The sequence below is a fragment of the Lycium barbarum genome, chromosome 4 (assembly GCF_019175385.1).
Source record: "Lycium barbarum isolate Lr01 chromosome 4, ASM1917538v2, whole genome shotgun sequence".
NCBI lineage: Eukaryota > Viridiplantae > Streptophyta > Magnoliopsida > Solanales > Solanaceae > Lycium > Lycium barbarum.
Window position 1 is genome coordinate 5,095,325 of NC_083340.1, and position 27,383 is coordinate 5,122,707.

The 27,383-nt window shown below is 42.8% G+C and overlaps 1 protein-coding gene and 1 pseudogene across 1 annotated transcript; both read right to left on the reverse strand.

Annotated features, from left to right (window-relative positions):
• Positions 1 to 991: 991 nt before the first annotated feature.
• On the reverse strand, positions 992 to 17,331 carry LOC132638104 (protein P21-like; annotated as a pseudogene).
• Positions 17,332 to 25,756: 8,425 nt separating this feature from the next.
• Positions 25,757 to 26,723, reverse strand: LOC132634943 (thaumatin-like protein). Its single transcript, XM_060351127.1, has one exon. The coding sequence runs from the start codon at positions 26,659 to 26,661 to the stop codon at positions 26,002 to 26,004; it is 660 nt and encodes a 219-aa protein (XP_060207110.1). The 5' UTR covers positions 26,662 to 26,723; the 3' UTR covers positions 25,757 to 26,001.
• Between the last annotated feature and the right edge of the window lie 660 nt (positions 26,724 to 27,383).

Here is a 27,383-nt window from a genome sequence, read left to right on the forward strand (position 1 = left end):
CATAAAATATACTAGACAAAATTTGATAGTATAAATACCTGTAATTGATAATTCACAAATAAATTACGAATATACCGATGACCTATCTATATGACTGTGAGTTGTGACATTTAAGTGTGTTTTTCTCCCTCATTGACAATAAAGTGTGTGCTATTGTGATTTTACAGTCAATATATTCAGAGTGACTACGTTTTACTTTACCAAAAAAAAAAAAAAAGACTATGCTTACCGAGGGTGGAACTACAAGTCTATCTACAAATTTGGCAGAATTCAGTTGCTTTGGCCTAGACCCCATATTTGTATTTAAAATCTACTTAATATTATGCATAAATTATTTATTTAAAACCCAATAAGCTATCTTTCCTAAAATCCAAAATCCATTCTTTAATATATTTATTTCTTGTGTCCGGTTGCTAAGGCATGTCACGCAAGACCCATTGCCTTGAGTATCAAAGGGAGATTGGGGGGCTACAATATTGGGAAGTATAAAGATCCATAGAGTACTAAGTATGGGCTGGTTGGATTTTCTTTTTATCTTTTTTGTTTAACTTGTTTTCAAATCGTCCGTATTCGATTTGACCTGCCAATTTGCCAGCACTAGCCATGTGTTAGCCTAGTCTCTGAGATAAATTTTAACTCATTAGTTTCAAAGTCAACCGAATAAGGCAAGCAAATGCAGTTAAAAAGGCAAAATAAACTAGTCGATGATCATTTGAGGATAACAGAGAAATTCAAGAAGAGCCCAAATCTAGAGAAAGCATAGAAGAAGAAATCACATGATATATATTGTCGTAACTTAAAGGAAATGACACACGATAAACGATATTATTATTTTTCATTATGATAAATATATATTAGTTGAAGGGTGTGTGTAAACATTACACACGCATAAGTACTTATTATCACATAAAAGCAACATAGTTTAACAATACTAGTACACTTATTATGGTAATTTTCCATACCATTTGTAGCAAAATATGCTTCTTGGTATTTATGGGCAGAAATCCACTCTATAATTGGTACCAACAGGGCAAGTGAAAGTGCTAAAATTTGATCATCCTTAAGGTAACTATAGGCATTTTTAACGTACCTAGAAAAATCTGTCGATCTACAAACTTCCAGAATTACAACAATAGTTATCAGTCTTGAAAACGGTATAAGGATTGTTACATCTTCCAGGGGCTCTTAGCTCATTTGAGCATTGTCCATTAATATCGGCCGTGCACCTAATGCCACAGGTGCACCCATTGGAGGTAGGGCTAAATTCCATCGGCACATTAAATCCATCGACTAGAGAGATATCGAAGAAATCGAGATTACCAAATTGATGTAGGGCATATTCAGCTAAAGAGTTTGGGGGTACCCCAAAAGCTTCACTACTAAAAAAACAGGGATTTTCGACCAAAAATTTCTACCACACGAGGTCGAAAAAGCCTTTATTTCGACCACAGGGTAGGTCGCTAACAAGTTGGTTGATTTTTTTTTTCCACCGGGGTCGAAAAAGTTATTTTTAGATTAAATTATATTTAACTTTTTCGATTACGTGTGGTCAAAAACATTATTTATATTTAAATATAAAAAGAAATTTATTTTCACAATTTCGACCACATGTGGTCGAAATTGTAAATTGGGCCTAGATTTCCGACTACATGTGGTCGAAATCTAGCAACAATATTGCTAAATTTCGACCGCACGTGGTCGAAATTGTATTTTTCTAGGTACAATTTCGACCTCATGTGGTCGAAATTGTGAAATATCTGGGCTGATTTTCGACCACCTGTGATCGAAAATCTGGAATATTTTTTCCAGCATTTGCCTGCTTTTGGTAGCCCACCTGCCAATTTCCAAATAACCAAATTCATCAACCAAAACAACCATCCAATTCATCATTAATGCAACACAACAACCATAAACAATGTTCAAACACTTGAACACTTAAACATTGTCCATTCAAACACTTATAACCAATCAAATTCAAATACTTAAACATCATAAACTACATTCACACACTTAAACATCATAAACTACATTTTAACACTTAAACATCTTAAAATTAAAAGTACTTCTAGCTCAAATTAAAACTACATTCAAACCCTTAAACATAATATATGTATCCATTTAAACATAGCAGAATTAGAATCCAAAAGCACACTAATAAAAAAGGTCAACGTTCGGTGTTAGAGACATGATCTGTATCCTCCCCACTAGACTCATCGACAAGAGCATGATTTATGTCAGCTTTGTTTACCCCGGATTCGGATAATCAATTAAATTTGTAAGCGGGTATAGGATATGTGCTTGGATCTTGGTGTGTGTTGGATAGAGAAAATAAGTGTGAGATAGCTCTTTAGTGAAACGGCTTATGATGGCAACTTGCTGTTAATACAAATATTCATGGACAATGTGAAACACTTGGTGGAAGAAACACAATAATAGTAGCGGCAAATGGCCTCAGCCGAATCAACTATTGAGAGATGGATTGTATATATCGATTTTTCTATTACAAGTGTTCTTGGAAAATAAGAGGAACCAACCCCTTCAAAGAAGGGGAATATGCTCTATTTATAGTGTGACCCCCATGGGTCTCACACAATTTGAACTAATAAAATAATGGTAAAACGGACAGCTCTGCACGGATTTGACGTGATTAGACTGACGGCGCCGTCTGACACACGCATGGTAGGTAATTGATTATGGCAGGGCGCTATTGGCGCGTGGTCCGCATGCAACGGCCACACGGAACAACGGCTACTCGGACCAACGGCCATGAATGCTCGAGTCATCGGTCTCGGATGCTCGGGCCACCGGGCTTGGACGTTCCAACAATGGCGAAGGCAGACCTGTCGATGCTCACGCCCAGCTCCGGCCGAAACATTACCCCGGTCAAGGGCTAATAGTATCCGGTGAGTTCCTATTCTTTCCCCCGGTTCCCGTTCCACCGGTTTGACCTACATCCGTTTTTCACCGTATACAGATAGCCCCACACTTCCCGAATCTGCGGTCTATCGGAATAACGGGAAGTGGATTATTCCCGAAAAACCGGTGGTTCTGGCAGCTCGTCATTATCTTCCCATTTTGGCGGGAACGGTTGCGTAATGCCTCCCTTTTCATCAGCCACGTGTCCCGCTCCGGATGGCTCGCTCTGCCAACCGCCTTTTTCACGTCGTTTCGAGTCATTTCGAATTAATGACGGGACGCGTGGCGTCCCTTGATTGGCTGACCTCGGTAACCGCTCCTCTTCTTCGCCTATATAAGGCCCTTCATCCCCTCATTTTTCCACTTTCACGTATTTGTCCTTCTTCAACTCCCCCCCCATTTTCTGCACTTTTTCATCTTCACCATAAACAATCGTCTTCCCATTCATCTCACTGTTGATTCGCTGTTTCACTTTGTGCAAAAAGAACCTAATCTTGCCATCATTCTACTAGTTGTTTTTTGTTCGGGTGTTGCTGTTTCGTCACTCCTCGAATCACCAGTTTCTTCGCTTTTCTTGGGTTTTACTCTCAAACCCTCTTTCTCTTCAAGATGTCTAAATCCACTTCCCACGACGCCCCGCCGGTGTCCCCTCCGGGTACCGAGCCTACATCCCCCGTCAAATTCGAGCCCACAGCTTCGGATATTATACCGGCCAAATTTAATTTCAACAAAGACCTCGAGGCCGATAAACCCTCCTCCGTTTCGGACAGGGGATACGACGTGAGGCGATATCCCTTATCTATTACAGAGGATAAACTCGATGTAGTCCGGGCTGACTGCGGGTGGGACACCCGCTCGGTAAGGGTCTTCGCACCCGGCCCGGACGAATCCATCACCGACTACCGAGAAGGACTTTTGTACGTATACACTTATCCCTTCACCCTCAAAACCGATCCTCCGATTGATCCTGTCATTCTTGATATGTGCCGTATTTATGGCGTGACTCTCGCACAGATCGGCCCGATCGTTTGAAGGGTCGTTGCGTGTCTCCGGTTTCTGGCCAATAGCGCCGAGAAGGAATTCTCGCTGGACCACCTGATACGTCTGTACTCCCCGAGGATCATCCGGGGCGGCGCAATAAAGCTTGTCAAGCGCAGCCGGAACCCGTTTTTCTCGAAGATGGATGAAGACCGGGACAGGGGCTGGTTAGAGCGATATGTCCGGATGAAAACCGAGGACATCATCCCAGCCGACCACATGCCCTTCCCGGAGAACTGGAACGATAAACGTAAGTTTGAATCCTCGAGCAATCGTTTTTACGTGTTTAGTCATTCTTTGGCCTTGTTTCTCACTGCCTCTTCTTTGTCTCTATTTAGCCAATGGGTACGTTCCTCCCGTCATTCGCGATCTGAGCGAGTGGGTTACCGCGCTCCTCTGCCAACACCCCTATGACAACCGGACATGGGCTCAACTGTCTCGCGGTCGGTGGGTCGCATAAAATCATGGTAGTACCTCGTTTTCCTTCACGCTTGCTGTGTTTTCGACTGCCCGTGGTCTTTTGAGTTCTCAACCTTTTCTACTGCCTTTGCTTTTCAGGTTTGCCCAAGGGCTCGGTGGCCCCCATACCGGAATCGGGGACCGCTCGACCTGCACCGGCGTCCGAATTTGACACGGCGGGTTCTTCCCGTGTTCTCTCTGATGCAGCAAAAAGAAAACGACCCTCCGAAAGGGGGCAGTCGTCAAAGAGAAAGAAAGCACGAAGCGTTGCCCGATCTTCGAGGGAAGAGACGGAGCCCGACATCATCATTCGGAGAGTCGGCTCTGTCCCCTCCGTGGCTCCGATACCGGAGGAGGCAGTCTCTGTCCCGCCCCTTCCTCCTGTCGGCGAAAGTTCCTTGGTGCCTGCTCCACGTTCAGGTTCAGAAGAAATACTTTTCCCGGCTCCTCTTCGGTCGATTGACTTTGTCGACATTTCAGGTGAAACTTCCTCGGAGGATACACCGCTACAAAAGAGAAAGAGGTCCGGGGAAGCGGCTGCTGCTGAGGCCGACCAAAAGACCGTCCGGGCATCGGAGACCGAAGCTCCTATAGATGCTCGTCCGTCTTCCGAACATGATCCCGCTACAACTGCGGAGCCCCCGGCCCTTGTTGAAAATATTGAGGCCGTTCCGAGTTCATCTACCCCGGTCCTGCGGGTGGATGATTTTGATGACATGTTTTCGAGGACTCCCCCCGCCACCGGTGAGGCTTCGGGCTTTGGTCATCTCCCTATTCCCCGGGCCACGAGGTCTGCCAGCCGATCATCCGAATCCGGTGCCAGGGATAGTTTGGTGAATATCTTCCCGGCCCCGAGCATGGAACCAAGGAGAACCCGATCGGCAGTAATCACTGTCCCCGAGGATTGCAGTTTCTTGTCGCGTCCGGTGGGTGTAGCGAGCTATTTGCGACCCCTCGTCTCCGATTCGGACAAACGCAAAATGATCGGGGTCACCTGGCACTGCCTCATGAACGAGGGTATGCACGCGGGCAACCGGGTAAGATTCTAAGCCATGCTCATGTAATCTATCTGGGGATCTTACCCTTACTTTGTCTAAGTCTTTAAACTTGTTTTATCTGCAGAGTGTGGTGTTGGTCAATGAAGCCTTCATCCGTGCCCAACACGAGATAGACGATCTTCGGGGCCAACTGGATGCTCAGGGTCGAGAAACCGAGAAATACCAGCATCTTCTTCAGGAGAAGGAGGAAGAATTGAATCGGGCGGCCGCGCTAGCCAACCTTCGTCCTGAGCTCGATGCGGCCAAGGACGAAAATCGTTGTTTGAAGAGCGATCTAGCCGATATGACCGATTATAACCGAAGCCTTGAGGCTGACAAGGTCGGCCTTAGCCGGGATAAAACCCAATTCTATTTGAGGCTGGATGAGCTCGAGACCACGGTTTCACGACTTCAGGAAGAACTGGATTCGGTGAAGCTTGATGCTACGGGCTTGGCCGAGAGGAACCGGCGGCTCGAGTCCGAAGCCGCTTTATTCACCGAGCGCAGTCGGGTTTTCGAAGAGAAAGCCGAGGAGCGGTCTCGGATATGTGAAGTTCTTAGAGCCGAGCTCGAGGAGGTGATTATTGTGAATGACAGCCTTAAGGCCGAGCTGGATGCGGTCAACCGTATAAGAGATGACCTTGAGAAGAACCGGGTTGACCTGGAAGCCAAACTAGCCAAGGCTGAGGCCGGTTTGGAGGAAACTTGGAGAAGTGTGGAGGCGGCCGAGGCTCATACTGCTATCGTCGCCGAGTATGAGAAGTGGAAATCTCGGCGCCTCACCCTCGAGCAAGCTGAGCGTGGCTTTGCGGATCTTCCGGCTTTGACACTCGAAGCCAAAGGGATGGAGGAGGAGGCTAACCGTGCCCTTGGGTCCGAGTCAGATGACTCCAAGCGAACTGAGTCCGATCACTCATCCTCCTCTAGCCATGCCGGATAGCATAGGGCCAGTACTTGGCTTTTATCCCTTTATTTTTTCTTGTCTTCGTAGGACTTTGTTTTTCCTTTGATGTAAAGAACATCAGTTGTATAAATAAAAAGTGCATGCTTTTTGCTTCTTCGTTTGAATGTTTGTTTACTGCTTTTGCTATAGTTATTGGTCCGTTTTAGGACATGTCGATTCATAGTTGTTAATTCATTGTGCCCGTAGGTCTTATCCGATATTTCGGGGCCGGTGGTTTATCAAATTTTGGCTTGGATCATTGTGATCTCGTAGCCTTTGTCGAATTTCGACCAAGGTAACCGGCGTAGGGTATGCGAATGAGGCAGTACCGAGATACGGTGGTTATCAACTGGGCAAAGTACATTTGACAAAAAGTTTGTACATTTAGTAATGCGAAATGTTTGTACATACGAGAATTTTAACTCTTTCTTCCTTAGCCGTAGCAAATGTAAAATGGGACACGATTCGCTATGATCGTTTGGTCCTTACATCGGAGGCTATGGCTGGTGGCCGGGCCTTTGTTTTTCCGTAGCAAATGCTGAATGGGACACGATTCATTATGATCGTTTGGTCCTTACATCGGAGGCTATGGCCGGTGGCCGGACCTTTGTTTTGCCGTAGCAAATGCTGAATGGGACACGATTCATTATGATCGTTTGTTCCTTACATCGGAGGCTATGGCCGGTGGCCGGACCTTTGTTTTGCCGTAGCAAATGCTGAATGGGACACAATTCATTATGATCGTTTGGTCCTTACATTGGAGGCTATGGCCGGTGGCCGGGCCTTTGTTTTGCCGTAGCAAGTGCTAAGCTTCTCCGTCTGTTTAAATCGGTGTCATCTTCGGTGTGGCATAGTACTCCCCTAGCACTTATCCGATCTCCGAGGTCGGGTGAGTGTTATTACGTCCCCAATCGGAGGGTGCAACACCGAGTACCCGGGTACTTGCCCTTCACATTCGTTAAGTAACACGTTGTACTAGTTGCCTCATTAAAAACCTTATCGGAAAACCCATTTTGGGACAAAACCGTACTAAGGAAAAGAGTGCAACACGTGTTTTCAGATCTAGATTCCAATCTTTTTCCGCTCTTGCCTTCCTGCAAAAGAGAAAAGTTAATAAGAGAATATGGGGAAGCCATACCTTAGCAGTAGTATCTCTTTAGATGGGCCACGTTCCAGTTATTACGCAGGCGTTTCCCGTCAATGGACTCCAATTGGTATGATCCTTTGCCCGTTATACCGGTTACCCTGTACGGGCCTTCCCAGTTCGGACCCAGCTTTCCCTCGTTGGGGTTCTTGGTGTGTAAGGTAACCTTTCGCAGCACTAAATCCCTGACCTGAAAATGCCGAAAGTTGGCTCTCTGATTGTAGTATCTTTCCATCCTCTATTTTTAGGCCGCTATGCGGACCGATGCGCTTTCGCGTAATTCATCTACGAGATCGAGCTTCACAGCCATGGCCTCCTCGTTTGACTCCTCAGTGGTATACCTGAAACGGAGTGTCAGCTCGCCAACTTCAACGGGGATAAGGGCTTCGGCTCCGTAAACCAACGAGAACGGGGTTTCCCCCGTGCTCGATTTGGATGTGGTTCTGTAAGCCCACAACACCTCCGGTAATATCTCCCTCCAATGATGTTTTGACGCTTCAAGTCTTTTCCTCAGATTTTGGACTATCGTTTTGTTCGTGGATTCTGCCTGTCCGTTCGCACAGGGGTGATACGGGGTTGACACGATTTTCTTGATCTTCAATCCCTCGAGGAAATCGTTGACCTTGCTGCCCATGAACTGAGGACCGTTATCACAAGTTATCTCGGAGGGGATGCCGAAACGGCAGATGATGTGATCCCATATGAAGTCGATGACTTCCTTCTCTCTTATCTTTTCGAAGGCCTGCGCTTCAACCTACTTAGAAAAATAGTCAGTCATAAACAAAATGAAACGGGCCTTACCTAGTGCCCAAGGTAATGGGCCCACAATATCCATTCCCCACTTCATGAAAGGCCAAGGCGAGATCACCGAATGCAGCAACTCCCCAGGCTGATGAATCATCGGAGCATGCTTCTGACACCCGTCACATTTTCGGATGAAACTTTTCGCGTCCTCGTCTATCCGGATCCAGTAATAACCGGCCCTGATAATTTTTCGAACCAGGGCTTCTGCACCGGAGTGGTTGCCGCAGGTTCCCTCGTGTACCTCTCTCATCACGTATTCCGTTTCACCGGGGCCCAAGCACTTAGCCAAAGGACCGAGGAAAGAGCGTCGGTACAGTTGGCCGTCCACCAAGCAAAAACGGGCAGCCTTAGTCCGTAGTGATCGTGACTCCTTCGGGTCGTTTGGGAGCTTACTGTCACACAAGTAGTCAATGTACTTATTGCGCCAATCCCAGGTTAAGCCCATTGTGTATATTTCGGTGTGCCCAGTTTCTATGGCCGTGTTTGATAAGTGCACCGTTGCCCCGGGGTTGATTTCTTCCCCTTCGACCGAGGATCCCAGATTTGCTAATGCATCGGCTTCGCTATTCTGTTCCCTCGGTATGTGCTGCATGGTCCATTCTTTGAATTGATGAAGTACCACTTGGGTTTTTTCGGGGTACCTCTGCATCCGTTCGTCCTTCACCTCAAACACGCTGTTCACCTGATTTGCGACCAAAAGCGAGTCGCACTTTGCTTCGATTACTTCGGCTCTCATGCTTCGAGCCAATTCCAAACCTGCAATCATAGCCTCATACTCGGCTTCATTGTTAGTCAATTTAGCAGTTCTAACGGATTGTCAAATGACATCCCCAGCCGGGGTCCTAAGGACAATCCCCAATCTGGAACCTCTAAGGTTCGAGGCCCCATCCGTGTGCAGAGACCAAATGCCGGCGGTTTTTCCCGAGTTCAGCGAAAGTTCCTTCTCGACCTCGGGGACCATGGCCGGGGCAAAGTCTGCCACAAAATCGGCCAGGATTTGGGATTTAATGGTTGTTCGAGGCTTGTACTCGATATCGTAACCACTAATTTCTATAGCCCATTTTGTTAATCTTCCAGATAACTCTGGTTTATGCATGACATTTTTCAAAGGATAAGTGGTTACTACGCATATGGGGTGGCATTGAAAATAAGGCTTGAGCTTTCTGGAAACGCTCACCAAGGCTAATGCCAATTTTTCCAAATGGGGGTAGCGGGTCTCCGCATCCCCCAAAGTTCTACTTACATAATAGATAGGGAATTGCGTACCTGATTCCTCTCGAACCAAAACGCCACTTACCGCCATTTCAGAGACAGCTAGGTAGAGGAAAAGTGTTTCACCGGCCTTTGGTGTGTGCAGCAACGGGGGGCTAGACAAGTACTTCTTCAACTCTTGTAGGGCTTCTTGGCACTCCGGTGTCCAAACGAAGTCGTTCTTCTTCCGGAGCAAAGAGAAGAAGCGGTGGCTTTTATCCGAGGGCCTCGATATGAAGCGATTCAACGCTGCTATCCTCCCAGTGAGCTTCTGCACCCCCTTTATGTTGCTCACGACCTCGATGCCCTCGATGGCTTTAATTTTGTCCGGGTTGATTTCAATCCCCCGGTTCGACACCATGAAACCCAGAAATTTACCAGACCTTACGCCGAAGGCACATTTCTCCGGGTTGAGCTTCATGTTGTATCTGCGGAGCACATCAAAGGTTTCCTGCAAATGCTTTAAATGGTCCTCTGTTTCCAGGGACTTGACAACCATATCGTCAACATAAACTTCCATTGTTTTCCCTATGAACATTCCATTAACTAGGCGTTGGTAAGTTGCTTCGGCATTTTTTAGTCCGAAAGGCATGACGTTATAACAGTAAGTCCCATAACGGGTGATGAAGGACCTTTTCTCTTGATCCTCCGGGTGCATCCGGATTTGGTTGTACCCGGAGTAAGCATCGAGAAAACTTAACATTTCATGCCCGGCCGTCGCATCGATCATCCTATCGATGTGAGGTAGTGGAAATGAATCCTTCGGGCATGCCTTGTTTAAATCCTTATAATCGACACACATTCAAAGTTTATTACCTTTTTTGGGCACCACCACCATATTAGCAAGACAATCCGGGTATTTCGCCTCCCGGATGGAACCTATTTTTAAAAACTTTGTTACATCGTCTTTCACGAAGGCGTGTTTTTGCTCCGCCATGGGTCTCCTTTTTTGCTTCACCGGGGGAAACTTCCCGTCCAAGCTGAGTTTGTGTGATGCTATTTCCGGTGATATACCTGTCATATCTATATGGGACCATGCAAAGCAATCGGCGTTAGCCCGAAGAAACTTAATCAATTCACGCCTGAGCTCTGGGGTAAGACCCGTCCCCAGGTATACCTTTCTGTCCGGTAAGAACTCAAATAGGATGATCTACTCTAGCTCCTCTATGGTTGATTTGGTCGCGTCCGAGTCATCCGGCAAGACAAAAGATCTGGGTAGTCTGAAGTCATCTTCTTCATGCACCGGATCCGGCCCGGTGTTCTTTGGTTGCTATAGGGGGACCTCCCCTCCGGTTACACCCTTCTTCTCCTGAGCCGGCTCCTTCTACCGAGGCGCTGTCTCTTCTACTGCGAACATTTCCTTGGCTGCGGGCTGCTCACCTCGGATGGTTTTCACCCCCTCCGGGGTAGGGAATTTCAGCAATTGATGCAGTGTTGAGGGAACCGCCTTCATGCTATGTATCCAAGGTCTACCCAATAACGCATTATATTTCATGTCCCCTTCGATCAGATAGAACATCATTTTCTGAATGGTGCCATCCACATCCACAGGCAACGAGATCTCTCCCTTCGTGGTTTCGCTGGCCATATTGAACCCGCTGAGTACCCGAGCCGCTGGTACAATCCTATCGAGCAACCCTAGTTGTTCGACCACTCTCCATCGGATAATGTTGGCCGAGCTACCTGGGTCAACCAGAATACGCTTAACCATAGTTTTAAAGACAAGTATAGAAATTACCAGCGTATTGTTGTGAGGTTGAACGATGCCTTCCGCGTCTTCGTCATTGAAGAAAATAGAGCCCCCAGCTGAGTGGTCCCGGATTCGCTTTTCACGAACGATAGAGACCTTTGTCCGCTTCATTACCGGGCCCCGGGGGGCGCCAATGCCCCCAACTATCATGTTGATCGTATGCTGGTGATCGACCGGCTCGGTCCTCCGGTGAGCTTCCCTTTCTTTGTGATGATTTTTGGCTCGCTCGCTCAGTAGGTCTCGGAAATGGCCGTTTTTCAACAACCGGGCTACCTCCTCCCTTAACTGGCGGCAGTCGGTTTTGTGCCCATGAGTTCCGTGATATTCACACATCATGTTCGGATCTCGTTGACCCGAATCTGACCTCAGTGGTTTCGGCCATCTCACATCTGGTACGCGGCCAATGGCCGAGACGAGGCCCGATGTGCTGACGTTGAAATTGTTCTCCGAAATTTTCGGTGGACCTTTGTTACTGGCAGAGCTTCCGGTATCGCTCCTAAACGAGAGTCCCCGGCTGTTTGACGGGCGCTCGACTCGCTTGCTACCTCGACCTGAGAACTGGCTCGGACCTTCCCTTGACTTTTCCGACCGGAAGTTTGGTCTTTCCGAGTGGGAGTATGGCCGAAACCTTTCTTTTGATGATTCAGACTTCGTTTCGTAACCCTTCCTCGGTGCCTCGAAACTTCTATTTACTTTAAACTTTACTGGAGAGAGCTCGAACTGATCGTCCTCCACCCGAATCTTCGACTCATACCGATTGTGGACGTTGGCCCATGTCACGGCCTCGTATTCCAGCAAATTTTCTTTCAATTTGGCCGAAGCTACCGAACTCAGCATGTTGAGCCCCTTTGTGAAAGCTTGCGCGGCCCACTCTTTCGGCACCGGAGGGAGTTCCATCCGTTCCCTCTGGAACCGGCTGACGAACTCCCGCAATAGCTCGTCGTCCCTTTGGATTATCCGGAAAATATCAGCCTTACGGGCCTGCACCTTTATGGCACCGACATGGGCTTTTACGAAGGCATCGGCGAGCATTTCGAAAGAAGTGATCGAATACTCGGGTAGGTGGTCATACAACGTCAACGCTCCCTTCGACAGAGTTTCCCCAAATTTCTTCAGCAATACCGACTCGATCTCATCTTCCTCCATATCATTGCCCTTTATGGCACAGGTGTATGAGGTCACGTGCTCGTGCGGGTCCGTCGTGCCATCATACTTCTGTATATCGGGCATCTTGAACCTCTTCGGAATCAGTTTTGGGGCAGCACTCGGTGGAAAGGGCCTTTGGACGTACCTTTTCGAATTCGGTCCCTTCAGCAGGGGTGGAGCCCCCGGTATCTGGTCTACCCGAGAATTGTATGTCTCGACCCTCTTTTCTGTCGAATCTACGCGTTTCGCCAGAGTTTCGAACATCTTTAGAACCTCGGTAGAGGAGCCGGCTCCGGAGCCGTCGCTCTCGACCATTCGTACTTCGTTCCTTCCGGTTTCGGCAGTACCCTTTACCTTTACCTGTCCTGCTTCACCCCTTCCGCTCTGCAGTTGCGCTATTACCATTCCTTGCTCGACGATTGCCGTTCTTTGTTCCTGCAACATTTCAAAAATCAAACGTAAGTTAACACCATCGTTTGGTGCATCCGGTTCTATCCGGCCCCGGTCCCGGGATAATGTAACGAAATGGTGAGTATTTAGTGGATCGGTGGCCGGTAGCGCGGCATTCTCTTGATCCACGGTATTTTGCCGGTTGAGTCCCTCCCTTGAATCGGCGGGGTTCGGGTCAGCGGGGTTCGGCAATGCCCGTAGCGCGCTTCCTTCATTTTCTGCCACGATCTCGGTATTATTGACATGACCGGATTGTTCGGCGTCAGCCATTTGAACCGTTTTCACAGAGATGGGTAGGGACACTTTTGGTTTTGATGAATATGGTAGAAATCAAGGCCAAAGACCACTATTATCCTAGCCCTACGGTGGGCGCCAAACTGTTTACCCCGGATTCGGATAATCAATTAAATTTGTAAGCGGGTATAGGATATGTGTTTGGATCTTGGTGTGTGTTGGATAGAGAAAATAAGTGTTAGATAGCTCTTTAGTGAAATGGCTTATGATGGCAACTTGCTGTTTATACAAATATTCATGGACAACGTGAAACACTTGGTGGAAGAAACACAAGAATAGTAGCGGCAAATGGCCTCAGCCGAATCAAATATTGAGAGACGGATTGTATATATGGATTTTTCTATTACAAGTGTTCTTGGAAAATAAGAGGAACCAACCCCTTCAAAGGAGGGGAATATGCTCTATTTATAGTGTGACCCCCATGGGTCTCACACAATTTGAACTAATAAAATAATGGTAAAACGGACAGCTCTGCACGGATTTGACGTGATTAGACTGACGACGTCGCCTGACACACGCGTGGTAGGTAATTGATTATGGCAGGGCGCTATTGGCGCGTGGTCCGCATGCAACGGCCATACGGAACAACGGCTACTCGGACCAACGACCATGAATGCTCGAGTCATCGGTCTCGGATGCTCGGGCCACCGGGCTTGGACGTTCCAACAATGTCGAAGGCAGACCTGTCGATGCTCACGCCCAGCTCCGGTCCAAACATTACCCCGGTCAAGGGCTAATAATATCCGGTGAGTTCCTATTCTTTCCCCCGGTTCCCGTTCCACCGGTTTGACCTACATCCGATTTTCACCGTATACAAGCTTGTGACCTATGTCGTCTACCTTGGGAAGGTCGGGGTTGGCTAGGGGGCTATGACCTACGAGCATCCCCAGGACACGGGGGAATCGGAAACGGCCGCGAATTAAGTAAGCTATTAATCTGGGCTTGCAAACCCAACATCCTGCCTCCGAGGAATTACGTGTTCTTGTTAGCAGGTCAACTTGATGCTTCATAGCTTCATACTCCTTAGGATCAATTGCCCCATCATCAGTAACAACTACGGCTTCAAGGGCCGACGGGTATCGACAGAAGGCTCGATTAGCCATCCCATAAACTGTCCCATGCCTTGTTGGGGGGAGCAACCTTCTCATTGTTGCTGTATTAACTCATCGGTCATCGACGTGCTACATGGCTGAGTGGCTCGAAACTCCCCAAAGTGTTGTTGAAATTCGTTCTGAAATCTAAGGATACAATGTTAATAGTCTAATTTTGTACAAAAAATATATTATTATTGTTAACTAACGACTTACCCAAGTTCGCTCCGCCCTTAGCTCAACCCATCAGTCTGTACCATCGGCGTTCTTTTCCTTCCTTGTGTGAGTAATCTTGAAGATGTCATCTTGAAGTACTACCTGACTCCTCTGGAGCTCCTGCAAACAAATCAAGATTAACAACTAAAAAAGTAATGTGTTTCAATTTTATGTTATGTACCATGATTCATGCACCATTTACATAATAGTTCTTACTGAGATTGCAAAAAGGAGACTAGGGGAGGAATGAGTATACCCAAGATTTCTTTGTCAAGACTAATTATTTAAGAGTTAGTGAAGACCAAGAATAAACTGGAAAACAATGTTTTTCAGTTTTGTTATGCACCATTTTATTCAACTAGCAAACTTGATTCTCATTTAACTCCTCCCGCTAAACAATGAAATCTTAACTCACATGTACTACCTAATTGTAGACGTGCACAATATTAAGGAAATTTAATAAAGATGACATGTTCTATCATACATCCAACTACGAGATTCCATCTACACAAATTGCAGAAAGTTTGAACTTGTTAAACCATATTTAATTTATATGATTAGTAAAAGAATTTTATTTCAAAGTATAACATTCTTACCTGTAATGCGCAATTTGAAACTCAATAGATAAAGTACCTAAATCTTTTTAACTTCCATTAATAACTACATAATAACCACCCTCAAACTCAAATGTGAATTTACTATTACTCAAACTAAGACTCCGTGCCAAAACTAAGCAAAAACATGAATAAAAAACTAGTCCCAAAAAACTTAAACAAAATCTGAACCAAAACAGTCCCAAAAAATTAACCAAAACAGTCCCAAAAAAATTAACCAAAACAGTCCAAAAAAATGCACCAAAACAGCCCCAAAAATACACCAAAACAGTCCAAAATTGGACCAAAACATGGCCAATGTAAAGTGTTCTCCTTAAAGCTTGAGACTGAATAGAATAATTAGTATGCAAATTGGAGAAATCTGTGCTAACCTTTGTAGTCCAACCCCTTTTGATAGACTTGTGAACAGTAGTATTGGTAAAATTAAATTCATGATAAAGCCTACTGTTTTGTGAATACATGACAAGATTTATTTTTGAATTTTACATCATGATTTATTGAAAGTCTCATGTTTGATTATAATAGTGGTACCGAAACTGATTTGGTATTGCTAAGTGCTGGAAATATTATTTGATTTGCTACTTAATTAGTTGAGTTAAATAAGTGATTGGACCAAAACATAAGAAAGAATTTTGAGTATAAAGACAAAGACAATAAAAAATTTAAAATAAGTAAAAATTAGAGGGATATTTGAGGTGAGATTAGACTGGTTGGTGCCCAAATACAAAGAAAACAATCAAATCAATTTGTGTCACTATAAGATTATCTCAATTGATTTTACACTTGTAATTTTCCCTAACTTATACTCATTTTAGCTATTCTCTTGTACTTGATATAACGTGAAATCAAATTAATTGCCGAAATCATAATATTACTAATTTAAGTGTAATAATTTTTATATTAGTATCCTGGCATAACTAATTAATGAACCAAATGATCCTGCTTTAAATTTTTAAAGACTTTAAATGATTCATATTACTTGGGTTTTTTTTCTACTTTAGCTTAAATAAAGAAGAAGAAAAAAAGGAATAGGACAATTCATCATCTAGGTGTCACCCACATCCTCCATTGTTCCAAGCTCTAATCTTAAGGTATAAAATGCAAAAAAAAAAAAAAAAAAAAAAAAAAAGTCATAAGAAGAAAAGCTAAAAGAAGGAATATACGAAATCTATAAGATCAATATTTCATTCAATATCAATATTTCAACACAACATTCAATATCAATATTTCATTCTATTTCAATTCAAAATCCAAAAAAAATAACATAATATAAACCCTAAAACAAATATTGAACACTAAATAAAATTATCAAGTCTACTAAATATAGAAGGTAATGCAACTAATAATATGAGATTGAAATGCACTGCTAAGTGTTCATGGCATTGGGAAAAAAAAACGTACCTGAAAATAATTGGCTGCGCCACCGACGGTGGACTGGCAGTGGTCGGAAAGACAGTGGGTTGAGCGTCTGGGCTGGTGGGCTAGTGGTGTGGGTAGAGAGGAGAGGGAAAGAGGTGGTGTGTGTGGGTAGAGTGAGGAGAGGGAGAGAGGAAAGAGAGAGAAAGAAGAAACCTTGAAATGAAAATTAAAGACCAGATTTGTCCTAAATGTGGTCCAATTTTCGACCACATGTGGTCGAAATTAGTTTCTTCTTTTTTTAATTAAATTTTTTCTATTTACTATTTATATAAAAGTTAATTTCGACCACACGTGGTCAAAATTATATTTTCATGTTAAAAAATCGACCCCGTGCGATCGAAATCTTACAGAAAATAAAATAAAAATTAAATTCTTGATTTTTCGACCGCGTGTGGTCAATTTTCTTTCGACCAAAAATGTGGTCGAAAATTTCTGATCGAAAATGCCCTTTTTTTAGGTAGTGCTTGGCACTGGAGAAGACCATTGAAATCTCCAGTTTGACACATACCCCGGCCCGAACCATCGAAATTGCAACCGGTTCGGGCCCATATTCGGTCCCCTTTCGTGCCAGCAGGCACGTCTATAGTCCAAGTTTTGCCAATATTGAGTTGTCGACCACCACCCCTGGCACGGCCGCAACCCAGACAGTGTAGGGACAATTATTTCGAATGTCAAATGTGGGTACCTCAGAGTGAGTAAAGAGGAAAAGTTGAGCAATGAGAAGAAAAGGAAAATGAACGTGGACTTGAAAATGCTCATTTTTTTTATGAAAATTGGTACTTAGGTTTTCTAAAGGGTTTTAGTGTTGTGAGAAAGAATTGATTTGCTAGCTATTTTATAGTAGAGTTTGGCCAAGTAGTTTTGCTGAAAAGTTTTAAGTCGGAGTAGAAAAAGACTATCACAATGCAAGTTGCAATTGACTGTAGTCATTTGGTAGGATGGATTGGATGAGATGGAATTATTAGTCCCATGGGATAATTGGATTATTAGTCCCATGGGATTGAAATTATCCCATGTTTGGCTGGTAGGATAACTGCTTTGGTATTTTACCCAATTCCATCTATATGGGATAAAAGATTAGATAAGTTATCTCATATAGAAGGTGGGATCAGTTATCCCACCTTATCCCACCAAATCCCATCTACATAGTACTCCCTCCGGATAAAAAAAAAGAGTCCACTTAGCCATTTGCACACCCCTTAAGAAAATACTAATTGCTAGATAAAAATAGATAATTTGACTAAACTGCCCCTAATTAAATAGGCATTGCGATTTGATCATATAACAATTACTAAGGGCATATATGAAAAAACAAGGTTAATTCTTTCTTGATTTGCTAAGTGAACTCTTTTTTTTATCCAAGAAAAAAAGGCTAAGTGAATTCTTTTTTTGATCATAACTTAACCCTCCTACCAAATGACCGCTAATCTAAGTCTTCGTCAATGTACGAGCTTAGCTTGTTATCCTAGCTTGTTAGAAATTAATGTTCTATGTTTTCCTAGAGAAATATTGTGGCTTAAAACTTCTATGAAGAAATTAAATGGATGGAATGATGGTAGCGAAATTCTTTTAAGGAGAACCATAAGCAAGGCACATCTAGTCTAGTCTTAAAGCTAGGGTTCGCGTGATCAATAGTAATTGTTGTCCAAACCTTATATTTTTATTAAAAAAAATTATATATTTATATTAAGTTAAAATCGCTAACAAAATTCATAAATATCAAATTCTAAATCCATTTTTGTCCACAATGATAAATAATGTAAATATGTAGTCATAGAATATTTTGTAAATCTTCTAATTTAGGTTAGTATATTTTGTATCCTAATAGGACATTGTAACTATGGTATATTTACCAATTCCATCAATGAGAATAATCACGGAATTAATCTCTTTCATGGTATCAGATACTAGGGTTTCCTTTCCTCCTCTTCCGCTACCCTAATTTTTCCGTCGTCCTCTTCCTTTTTTTTTTTCTTTTCCGACCACCTTCTTGCTTTCCTTCAATGGCAGACGCCAAGTTTCATCCTGCTATGGCTGTCTCCAACATCAAGAATCACATTCCTATCGTTCTTGAGATGGAAACGGATCATTATTCGGCTTGGGCCGAATTATTCAAGCTTCATGCCCGGTCTCACCGTGTCCTTTCCCGTATTCTCCCGACCGGAAAAGAGAAAGCTCCTTCCACCGACGAAGAAAAGGAGTTGTGGTCCACCTTGGATGCCACGGTACTTCAATGGGTGTATGCAACCATCTCCACTGACTTATTGCATACGATCATTGAAGAAGATCTATCGGCAAAGGAGGTCTGGGATCGCCTCCGTAATCTTATTCAAGACAACAAAAACTCCCGTGTCGTTGCATTGGAACATGATTTCTCTCATGTCAAGTTGTGGGATTTTCCGAACGCTTCGGCGTATTGTCAACGACTCAAGACCTTGGCCGATCAACTCAAGAGCGTGGGGGCTCCGGTGACCGACAACCGCCTCGTTCTTCAAATGGTGGCTGGCCTCACCGAGGCATACAAGAATGTGGGCACCTACATCCGGCAAAGTAATCCTCTTCCATCATTCTCCGAAGCTCGGTCAAGTCTGTGCCTTGAGGAAAAGGCGTTGGCTGAAATACATGATGACTCGCCCTCGGCTATGGTGGCTAATTCCCAACGTCAGTTTGATGACTCCTCTCCTATGGAAAATTCTGGTCGTGCTCACCATCATCGGGGCAAAAATAACCACAAAAATCGTGGTTCTGGCGGCGGCAGTGCCAACCGTCGCCATGGTGGTCGTGACCGGCAGCAAGTCCCCATGCAGCAGCAGTGGCAGCAGTCCTCTTCACCGTGGCCATGGGGGTGGATGCCGCAATGGGCTCCCCCTTGCCCGTATCCCACCCAGCAGTGGGCTCGGCCACAGCAGCAGTGGCAGCCGCAGCCACCGTCTTCTGGTGGCAGGTCAATGGCCCAACCTGGAATATTGGGTTCGCGACCACAGCAGCAGGCGTATGTAGCAGCAGGCCCAACGACGTCGTGGACTCCGACTGATATTGAATCAGCCATGCACACGATGACACTGAGCCAACCCGATCCAAATTGGTATATGGATACCGACGCCACATCCCATGTGACATCCACAAAAGGTACTCTCTCGTCTTATTTTAATTTGAGCGATCATAATACTGGCATTGTTGTTGGTGATGGTAAGTCAATTCCAATTCGAGGTTGTGGACGTGCTAAATTGCCTCCCCCGAACCCTCCATTATTATTAAATAATGTCCTTCTTGCTCCAAAACTCATAAAGAATTTAATATCGGTTCGAAAATTTACTACTGATAACTCTGTGGGTGTTGAATTTGATCCTTATGGGTTTTCTGTGAAAGATTTCCGGACGGGGATGGCTCTCATGAGATGTAATAGTAGGGGTGCTCTTTATCCATTGTCCACCTTCAAACACCCCATCCATTCACCATCAACTTTTGCTGCTTTGTCTTCTACACGTTGGCATGATCGTTTGGGCCATCCGGAGCTTCTATTTTGGATTTTCTTAGGCACAATAAAAGCATTGAATGTAATAGTTCTAGTTCATCTAGTATTTGTCATTCTTGCGTTCTTGGTAAACATGTTAAGTTTCCTTTTGCTAGTTCTATTTCCGAGACTTTGTTTCCGTTTGACATTATTCATAGTGATTTGTGGACTTCTCCCATTTTGAGCTCTATGGGGCATCGTTATTATGTTTTGTTCTTGGATGATTTTACTAATTTTTTGTGGACTTTCCCTTTGGCTACGAAATCTGATGTTTACTCAAAATTCATAGATTTTAAGTCAAATATCCTTACTCAATTTGAACGTCCTATCAAAAATGTCCAATGCGATAATGGGAAGGAATATGATAATGGTCAATTCGAAAAATTTTGTGCGTCCAATGGGATGTCTTTCCGTCTTTCCTGTCCTCATACATCCTCTCAAAATGGGAAAGCCGAAAGAAAAATTCATTCAATAAATAATGTCATCCGCACTCTTCTTGGTCATGCCTCCATTCCTCCATCTTTTTGGCATCATGCATTGCAAATGGCAACTTATCTCCTTAATATTCTACCAAGCAAGTTGTTGGGTCACAAATCCCCTTTAGAAGTTCTTTATCAACGGAAACCATCTTATTCTCATCTCCGGGTCTTTGGGTGTTTATGTTATCCCCTTTTTCCGTCTACTACTATTCACAAGTTGCAACCTCGGTCAACTCCATGTGTCTTTTTGGGATATCCACCAAGCCATCGTGGCTACAAATGCTTTGATTTATCCTTAAATAAAATCATTATTTGTCGTCACATGTTGTTTGATGAGACTCAATTTCCGTTTTCTAAAATCCACACTTCCACTCCCACCTCGTATGACTTCCTTGATGCTGGTTTTTCCCCTTACTTGATCCATCATCTCGCCACCAGCCCCTCTCCACCGCAGTCGTGTCCCCCTCCCCCGCTGCCCAGTGGTTTTCCGCCTGCTATGGGCCAGCTGCCCATGCCACCTTCGGCTGGACAGCAGCGTCTCCCTTCCTCTACGCTAGACCAGCCCGCACATATGCCCAGCCAGCTTGCCAACAGCCCACAAAAACTCCACCAATACTCCTCCTATCCAGCCGCCTCCTACCCAAACGCGCATGGTCACTCGTAGTCAGCGCGGGATCTTTAAGCCCAAACACCCATTTAATCTACATACGGCAGTTACCAGGTCCCCCATACCTCGTAATCCGTTGGATGCGCTACGTGACCCGAATTGGAAATTGGCCATGAATGATGAATATGATGCTCTTATTAAAAATAAGACGTGGGAGTTGGTACCCCGTCCACCTAATGTGAATGTTATTCGGTCTATGTGGATTTTTACTCATAAAGAAAAGTCTAATGGTGATTTTGAGAGGCATAAAGCCCGTCTTGTAGGTGATGGCAAAACACAGTAGGTTGGCATTGATTGTGGTGAGACTTTCAATCCGGTCTTAAAGCCAGCTACGATTCGCACTGTCTTAAGTCTAGCTCTCTCTAAGCATTGGACCATTCATCAGTTGGATGTCAAAAATGCATTTTTCATGGCGAGCTCAAGGAGACAGTATATATGCATCAGCCAATGGGTTTTCGAGACCCATCTCATCCCGATTATGTGTGCTTGTTGCGCAAGTCCTTATATGGGCTTAAACAAGCACCGAGAGCTTGGTATAAAAGATTTGATGACTTTGTTTATTCCATTGGTTTTGTTAATAGCAGGTCCGACAACTCATTGTTCATCTACAGCAAAGGGCACGACTTGGCTTACCTTTTACTATATGTGGATGATATTATTCTTACCGCTTCTTCAGATACTCTCCGTTGTTCGATTATAGACCTTCTTGGCTCAGAATTTGCAATGAAGGACCTAGGTCCTTTGAATTATTTTCTTGGCATTGCAGTGACCCGTCACAAGGGTGGTATGTTTCTGTCACAACGAAGTTATGCTACGGAGATTATTGAGCGTGCAGGCATGTCATCGTGTAAGCCTTCTTCCACTCCGGTTGACACTAAACCGAAGGTCAGTGCCGCTTCTGGCGATCTTTGTGAAGATCCCACTCATTTCCAGAGTCTTGCAGGTGCTCTTCAGTATCTGACCTTCACCAGACCGGATATTTCTTATGTCGTGCAGCAAATTTGTCTTCATATGCATACTCCACGAGATACGCATATGCTTGCTCTTAAACGGATTATTCGGTATATTCAGGGTACTCTTGATCATGGTTTGCATCTCTATCCATCTTCAGTTACTGATTTGGTTTCGTATACTGATGCTGATTGGGGGGGATGTCCCGACACAAGACGTTCAACGTCGGGTTATTGCGTGTTTTTGGGAGACAATTTGATATCTTGGTCATCCAAACGCCAACCAACTCTTTCCCGCTCCAGTGCGAAAGCAGAATATAGGGGGGTTGCTAATGTTGTCGCTGAATCATCCTGGATACGTAACCTACTCTTGGAGCTACATTGTCCAGTCCCTAAGGCTACTTTGGTTTATTGTGATAATGTCAGTGCTATTTACTTGTCAGGGAATCCAGTCCAGCATCAGCGCACCAAGCACATTGAGATGGATATCCATTTTGTTCGTGAGAAGGTTGCGCGCGGCCACGTACGTGTCCTTCATGTTCCGTCCCGATATCAGCTCGCCGATATTTTCACTAAAGGACTGCCGTAGGTCTTATTTGAGGATTTTCGGGACAGTCTCAACGTTCGTCAACCTCCCGTTTCGACTGCGGGGGTGTGATAAATAATGTAAATATGTAGTCATAGAATATTTTGTAAATCTTCTAATTTAGGTTAGTATATTTTGTATCCTAATAGGACATTGTAACTATGGTATATTTACCAATTCCATCAATGAGAATAATCACGAAATTAATCTCTTTCACACAAGCTACTATTCGACATTCGTCTAAGTAATCATATGGACAAAGAACGGACCGAAGAGTACTGCACTACATTACTCCACATGATAATAGTTATGAACTGTTTGTTTTGAAGACCAAATTGCCAAAGTACTAGACTTTCCGTTAGATAACAAACATTCAGACACTGCCAATTAATGAAGACTAGACTTAGTGTTGATAGGTTGGAGAAGTCTTGAACAATGATAACAGAAACGAATCATTTAAGGGTATGAAACCAAAAATAATAGGTCCTTTGTTTTCTCAATCCGAGAAAATAATAGGTCCCTTATTTTCTCAATCCGAGAAAATAATCTCCTATGATCAGTTCTAATTTAAAAAAAAAAAAAAAAAAAAAAAAAAAAAAAAAAGGACCTTGCAAATATGTACCTCTGATCCTGTGTTATATTTTATCGATTTACTATAAAAAGGGTCATATAATTAAAGATATTACTATTATATATAAGAGCAAATATGGAGACTTTTATAGTCCTCACAATAATTTTCAAATTTTTTTTAAACTTTTTAATTAATTACTTTTATGTCCTAATCTTATTTATCTAAGTCAATTTTTTTGTTTTTTGTTTTTAAGGTCTACTTTTCAAAAGCTATCGAATCTGGGGACTTTTGTAATCCTCACAATAATTTCCAAATTTTTTTAAAACTTTTTAATTAATTACTTTTAGGTCCTAATCTTATTTATTTAAGTCAATTTTTTTGTTTTTTGTTTTTACGGTCTACTTTTGAAAAGCTATCGAACCTCCTATCTCATTTTTCATGTTCTTTGATTTTCTGGTTGGTGCTCGATATCCGCATTTGAGCCCAATTAATCCAGATAATTCGCACTGTATCGCACCTATTCGGGGAGTAGCGCTTCCTCCAAAGATTTTTTCCATATCCATGTTCGAACCCCTAATCCCTAATTAAGAGAGGAGCAGCTTCATCCGCTGCACAAGTTAAATTATGTATTTGTCTTAAAAGTTCATTAACTATGTATAGATTATTTATTTAGAACTAAATAACTTTAGAAAATTAGGATACATAAGTTATAAATGTCAAATTATGGCTCCACATTTGATTTGAAGTAAATAATTTCATCAAAATGGAAGTTAAAATATTAAAGGAGTGGAATGAAAATTTTGCTTTCATATAACTACCCACTTGTGGGACTACAATGGGTATATATATGGTGGTGGTGGTTGTTGTTGTTGTATACTTGTACTAACACAAATTATATTTCTTTAGTTAAAATATCTACTTTTATATCTTGAGTTTGGACCCGAACTTAGCACGGGCCTCACATAACTAGTATTTTTATATTAATGGACCATAAAACCGATGTCCCGGACATTCTAGCTTGTTGCTAGTTGCAACGAATGAGTATAATTAGGTTAGCGAAAAATTGTGATAGTACAATAACGATTTTTCTCGACATTTAAGGTCAGCTTAGATGTTGACTGCTAAACAAAAACAAAAATTACACAGTTACTGCCGTCAACCGACACTAAAAGATTAATTTGAAAATCCTCTTTTTATAATGAAATTGGAGCAGAATTAGATGTTCATAATGCAAATTGCAATATTTGACTGCAAAGCTAAGGTTTTTGTCAATAAAATATGGTGCTCAGTAGAATGGTATATATAGCCTTTCATTAAGATGTACTATGAGATGGTTAGCACTTAGCATTGTTAGAATTGTTAGAATATAGGGAAGAGTTATTTGGGCAGGTTGTGGTGAAAATTTTAGAAATTGGACCGGAAATATATGATCATAATACACGTTGCAATATTTCTTTTGATTGCAAAGCTAAGTCTTCGTCAATATGTGGTGCTATTTCTGGTCTTCAGTGGTGTTAGAAACTATGTGTTAATAAAAACATCGTGTGGATACTAATCTTACTAATTGTCGTTGATATATAGGTATCAAATTGCTCATCAACTATACAAGGACTTACAAAGGAGGAAGATTCAATCTCCTAAAAATGAGCACAAGTAGATTGGCGGATTTACTCAAAATATAAAAAAATTCTACTCTTTATATTCATTCAAAGTTCAAATACTGTATTCTTGAGTTTAATAGTATCACAAAAGAAAAATGTAGCTGTGGCGTATTCCCAGCCAGTATATAAAAATACTTTTTGTGTCGTTTACTTTTTGCTTTTTACATTCTGCTCTTAAATTTTGCTTCATTTTTATCTTGAGATTGCTTTAAGCCTACTTTAATAGTCGACTCTCGGAGAAAATTCAACAATAGTTGACTAAGCTTCACCTAAGTGGGCTAATAAAATCAAAAAGGGTACAATAATCACTCCCCTCTCGTGTTTCTAACTAGATCGAATTGTATAGCCTTTAATTAACATGCACATTATCGTTAGCAATACAAGAATAATGTTTTAAAGAATTGATCTAGTGGTTATTTATAGATAGAAGGGGCAGGAATTGTGCTGAAAATTTTAGGAATTGGAGCAGACGGATCATTATGCAAGTTGCAATATTTGACTGCATAGCTAAGTCTTTGATGTCGTTGCATGTGTTGTATTTAAACTACCATATTTATGGCTTTGAAAACTTCAAATAGAACTTCAATTTCCTATTTATTAAAAAGAACTCAATCCTTAGCAATTGGAGCCCTGAAGTGTAGTTGTATTAAGACTACAAGAACTAAACCAAGCCAAAAAAATAGTGAAAGAATTACCAATTTCTTCTAACAAAAAAAAAAAAAGGAAAAGTAAAAGAAAATTGAGGCAGCACCAAGGTTCCAACCAAAAGATATTTGATGAAAACATTAATTAACAACCAAACAAACCCATCAATCATCATAAAGATCTTTGTTTTCCTTTGATTTGTTACAAACTAAGGAACTACTTAACACACTTCCACATCACTTCATGCATAAAAACATATTATTCCTCGGCAGTAATAAATCCTCCTAGCTAGGAGGACAGCGTAGCCTTATTCGATTTACTACGTAGATAGCTAAATTACAATAATTTTAATCCATTCAAGGACAGAACACAACCTTATAATTGGTACCAGCGGGACAAGTGAAAAGACTAGTCTTATCATCTTGAGGGTAACTGTAAGCATCAGGACACCTCTCCTTAAAAAACTTCGAAAAATTCGTAGGGTTGCAGCTGCCGGAGTTACAACAATATTCATCGGTCTTGAAAACAGTACAAGGATTGTTACAACCTCCAGGAGCCTTCAATTCAGTAGGGCACTGTTCATTAATTTTAGCATTGCACGTTATAACACGGGTGCACCCATTGGATGCTGGACTAAATTCCATAGGAACATTGAATCCATCAACAAGAGAAATATCGATAAAATCGTTGCCCCCAAATTGGTTTAGGGCATATTCAGCTAGTGTATTTGGGGGTACCCCAAAGGATTTACATTCAAGAACACCGTTACAATCTCCTGTTTCGCATTTTCCCTTGCCGGATGCATCAAAATTGCAGCCCGTCCGGGCCCAAACACGGGCTTGTTTGGTCCCCGGAGGGGCATCTATCGTCCATTCTTGGTCACGGTCGAGGCGTTTGCCGCCGCCAGGGACACCGGCCGCCCATACTGGGTCAGGACAATTGTTACGAACCAAAATGGTAGCTGCATCAGTATAAGTGATAAAGAGAAGGGTAAGGAGAAAGAAAATTGAATTCATTTTTGTGACTATTGTAAAATAATTTGATAAGTGATAATGGCTTTCTTTGGTGTTTATGAGGGACTAATTAGAAGGGTATTTATAGGGTAAAAACGGGGCACCGTCGTTGCTAAGCTACTGATTACGTGGTTTAATTTGATGGAAATTTTGGTTTGTGATAATGTAATGGTTTGTCTGGACTTGTAGTCAAGTCAAGATAATGGTGCAACGTGTTGCTACTAGAACTTCCCATGGCCTAATATTCTAGCTAGAAATTTTTACTTTTGGACAGTATATATAATAATAGCTAAAAGAAGAATCACAGTTAAGAACAATGAACTTGGATGTTCAAAAATTCAAACTTTTAGGCAAGTTTAGGCACCTATATTTTTCAACAGCGGCAAATTAAAAGCTTTGCACACATTAATGCTTTGTGAAGAATACAAAGAGGGTCGGGATATAGTTAATTTTTTTATTTCATAGGCCATAATTTACACAAGTACTTGTTTCGTTGTCTCATATGGCGTTGAGATGCTTGATTAAATTCAAATTTGTATTAGGAAGTCCCACATTATAGGTAAATCACTCTCTTACAAAGGCGACTCCGTACTTAACAGGGCTCAAATCTAAGATCTTAGATTAAAGATGGAAGGGGTACTTACCACTCCACCAGACCACGACAACTCTTGTTGGTAACTTACACAAGTATTTTACTAGTTGTAATAGCCTAGCCCAATCAATAT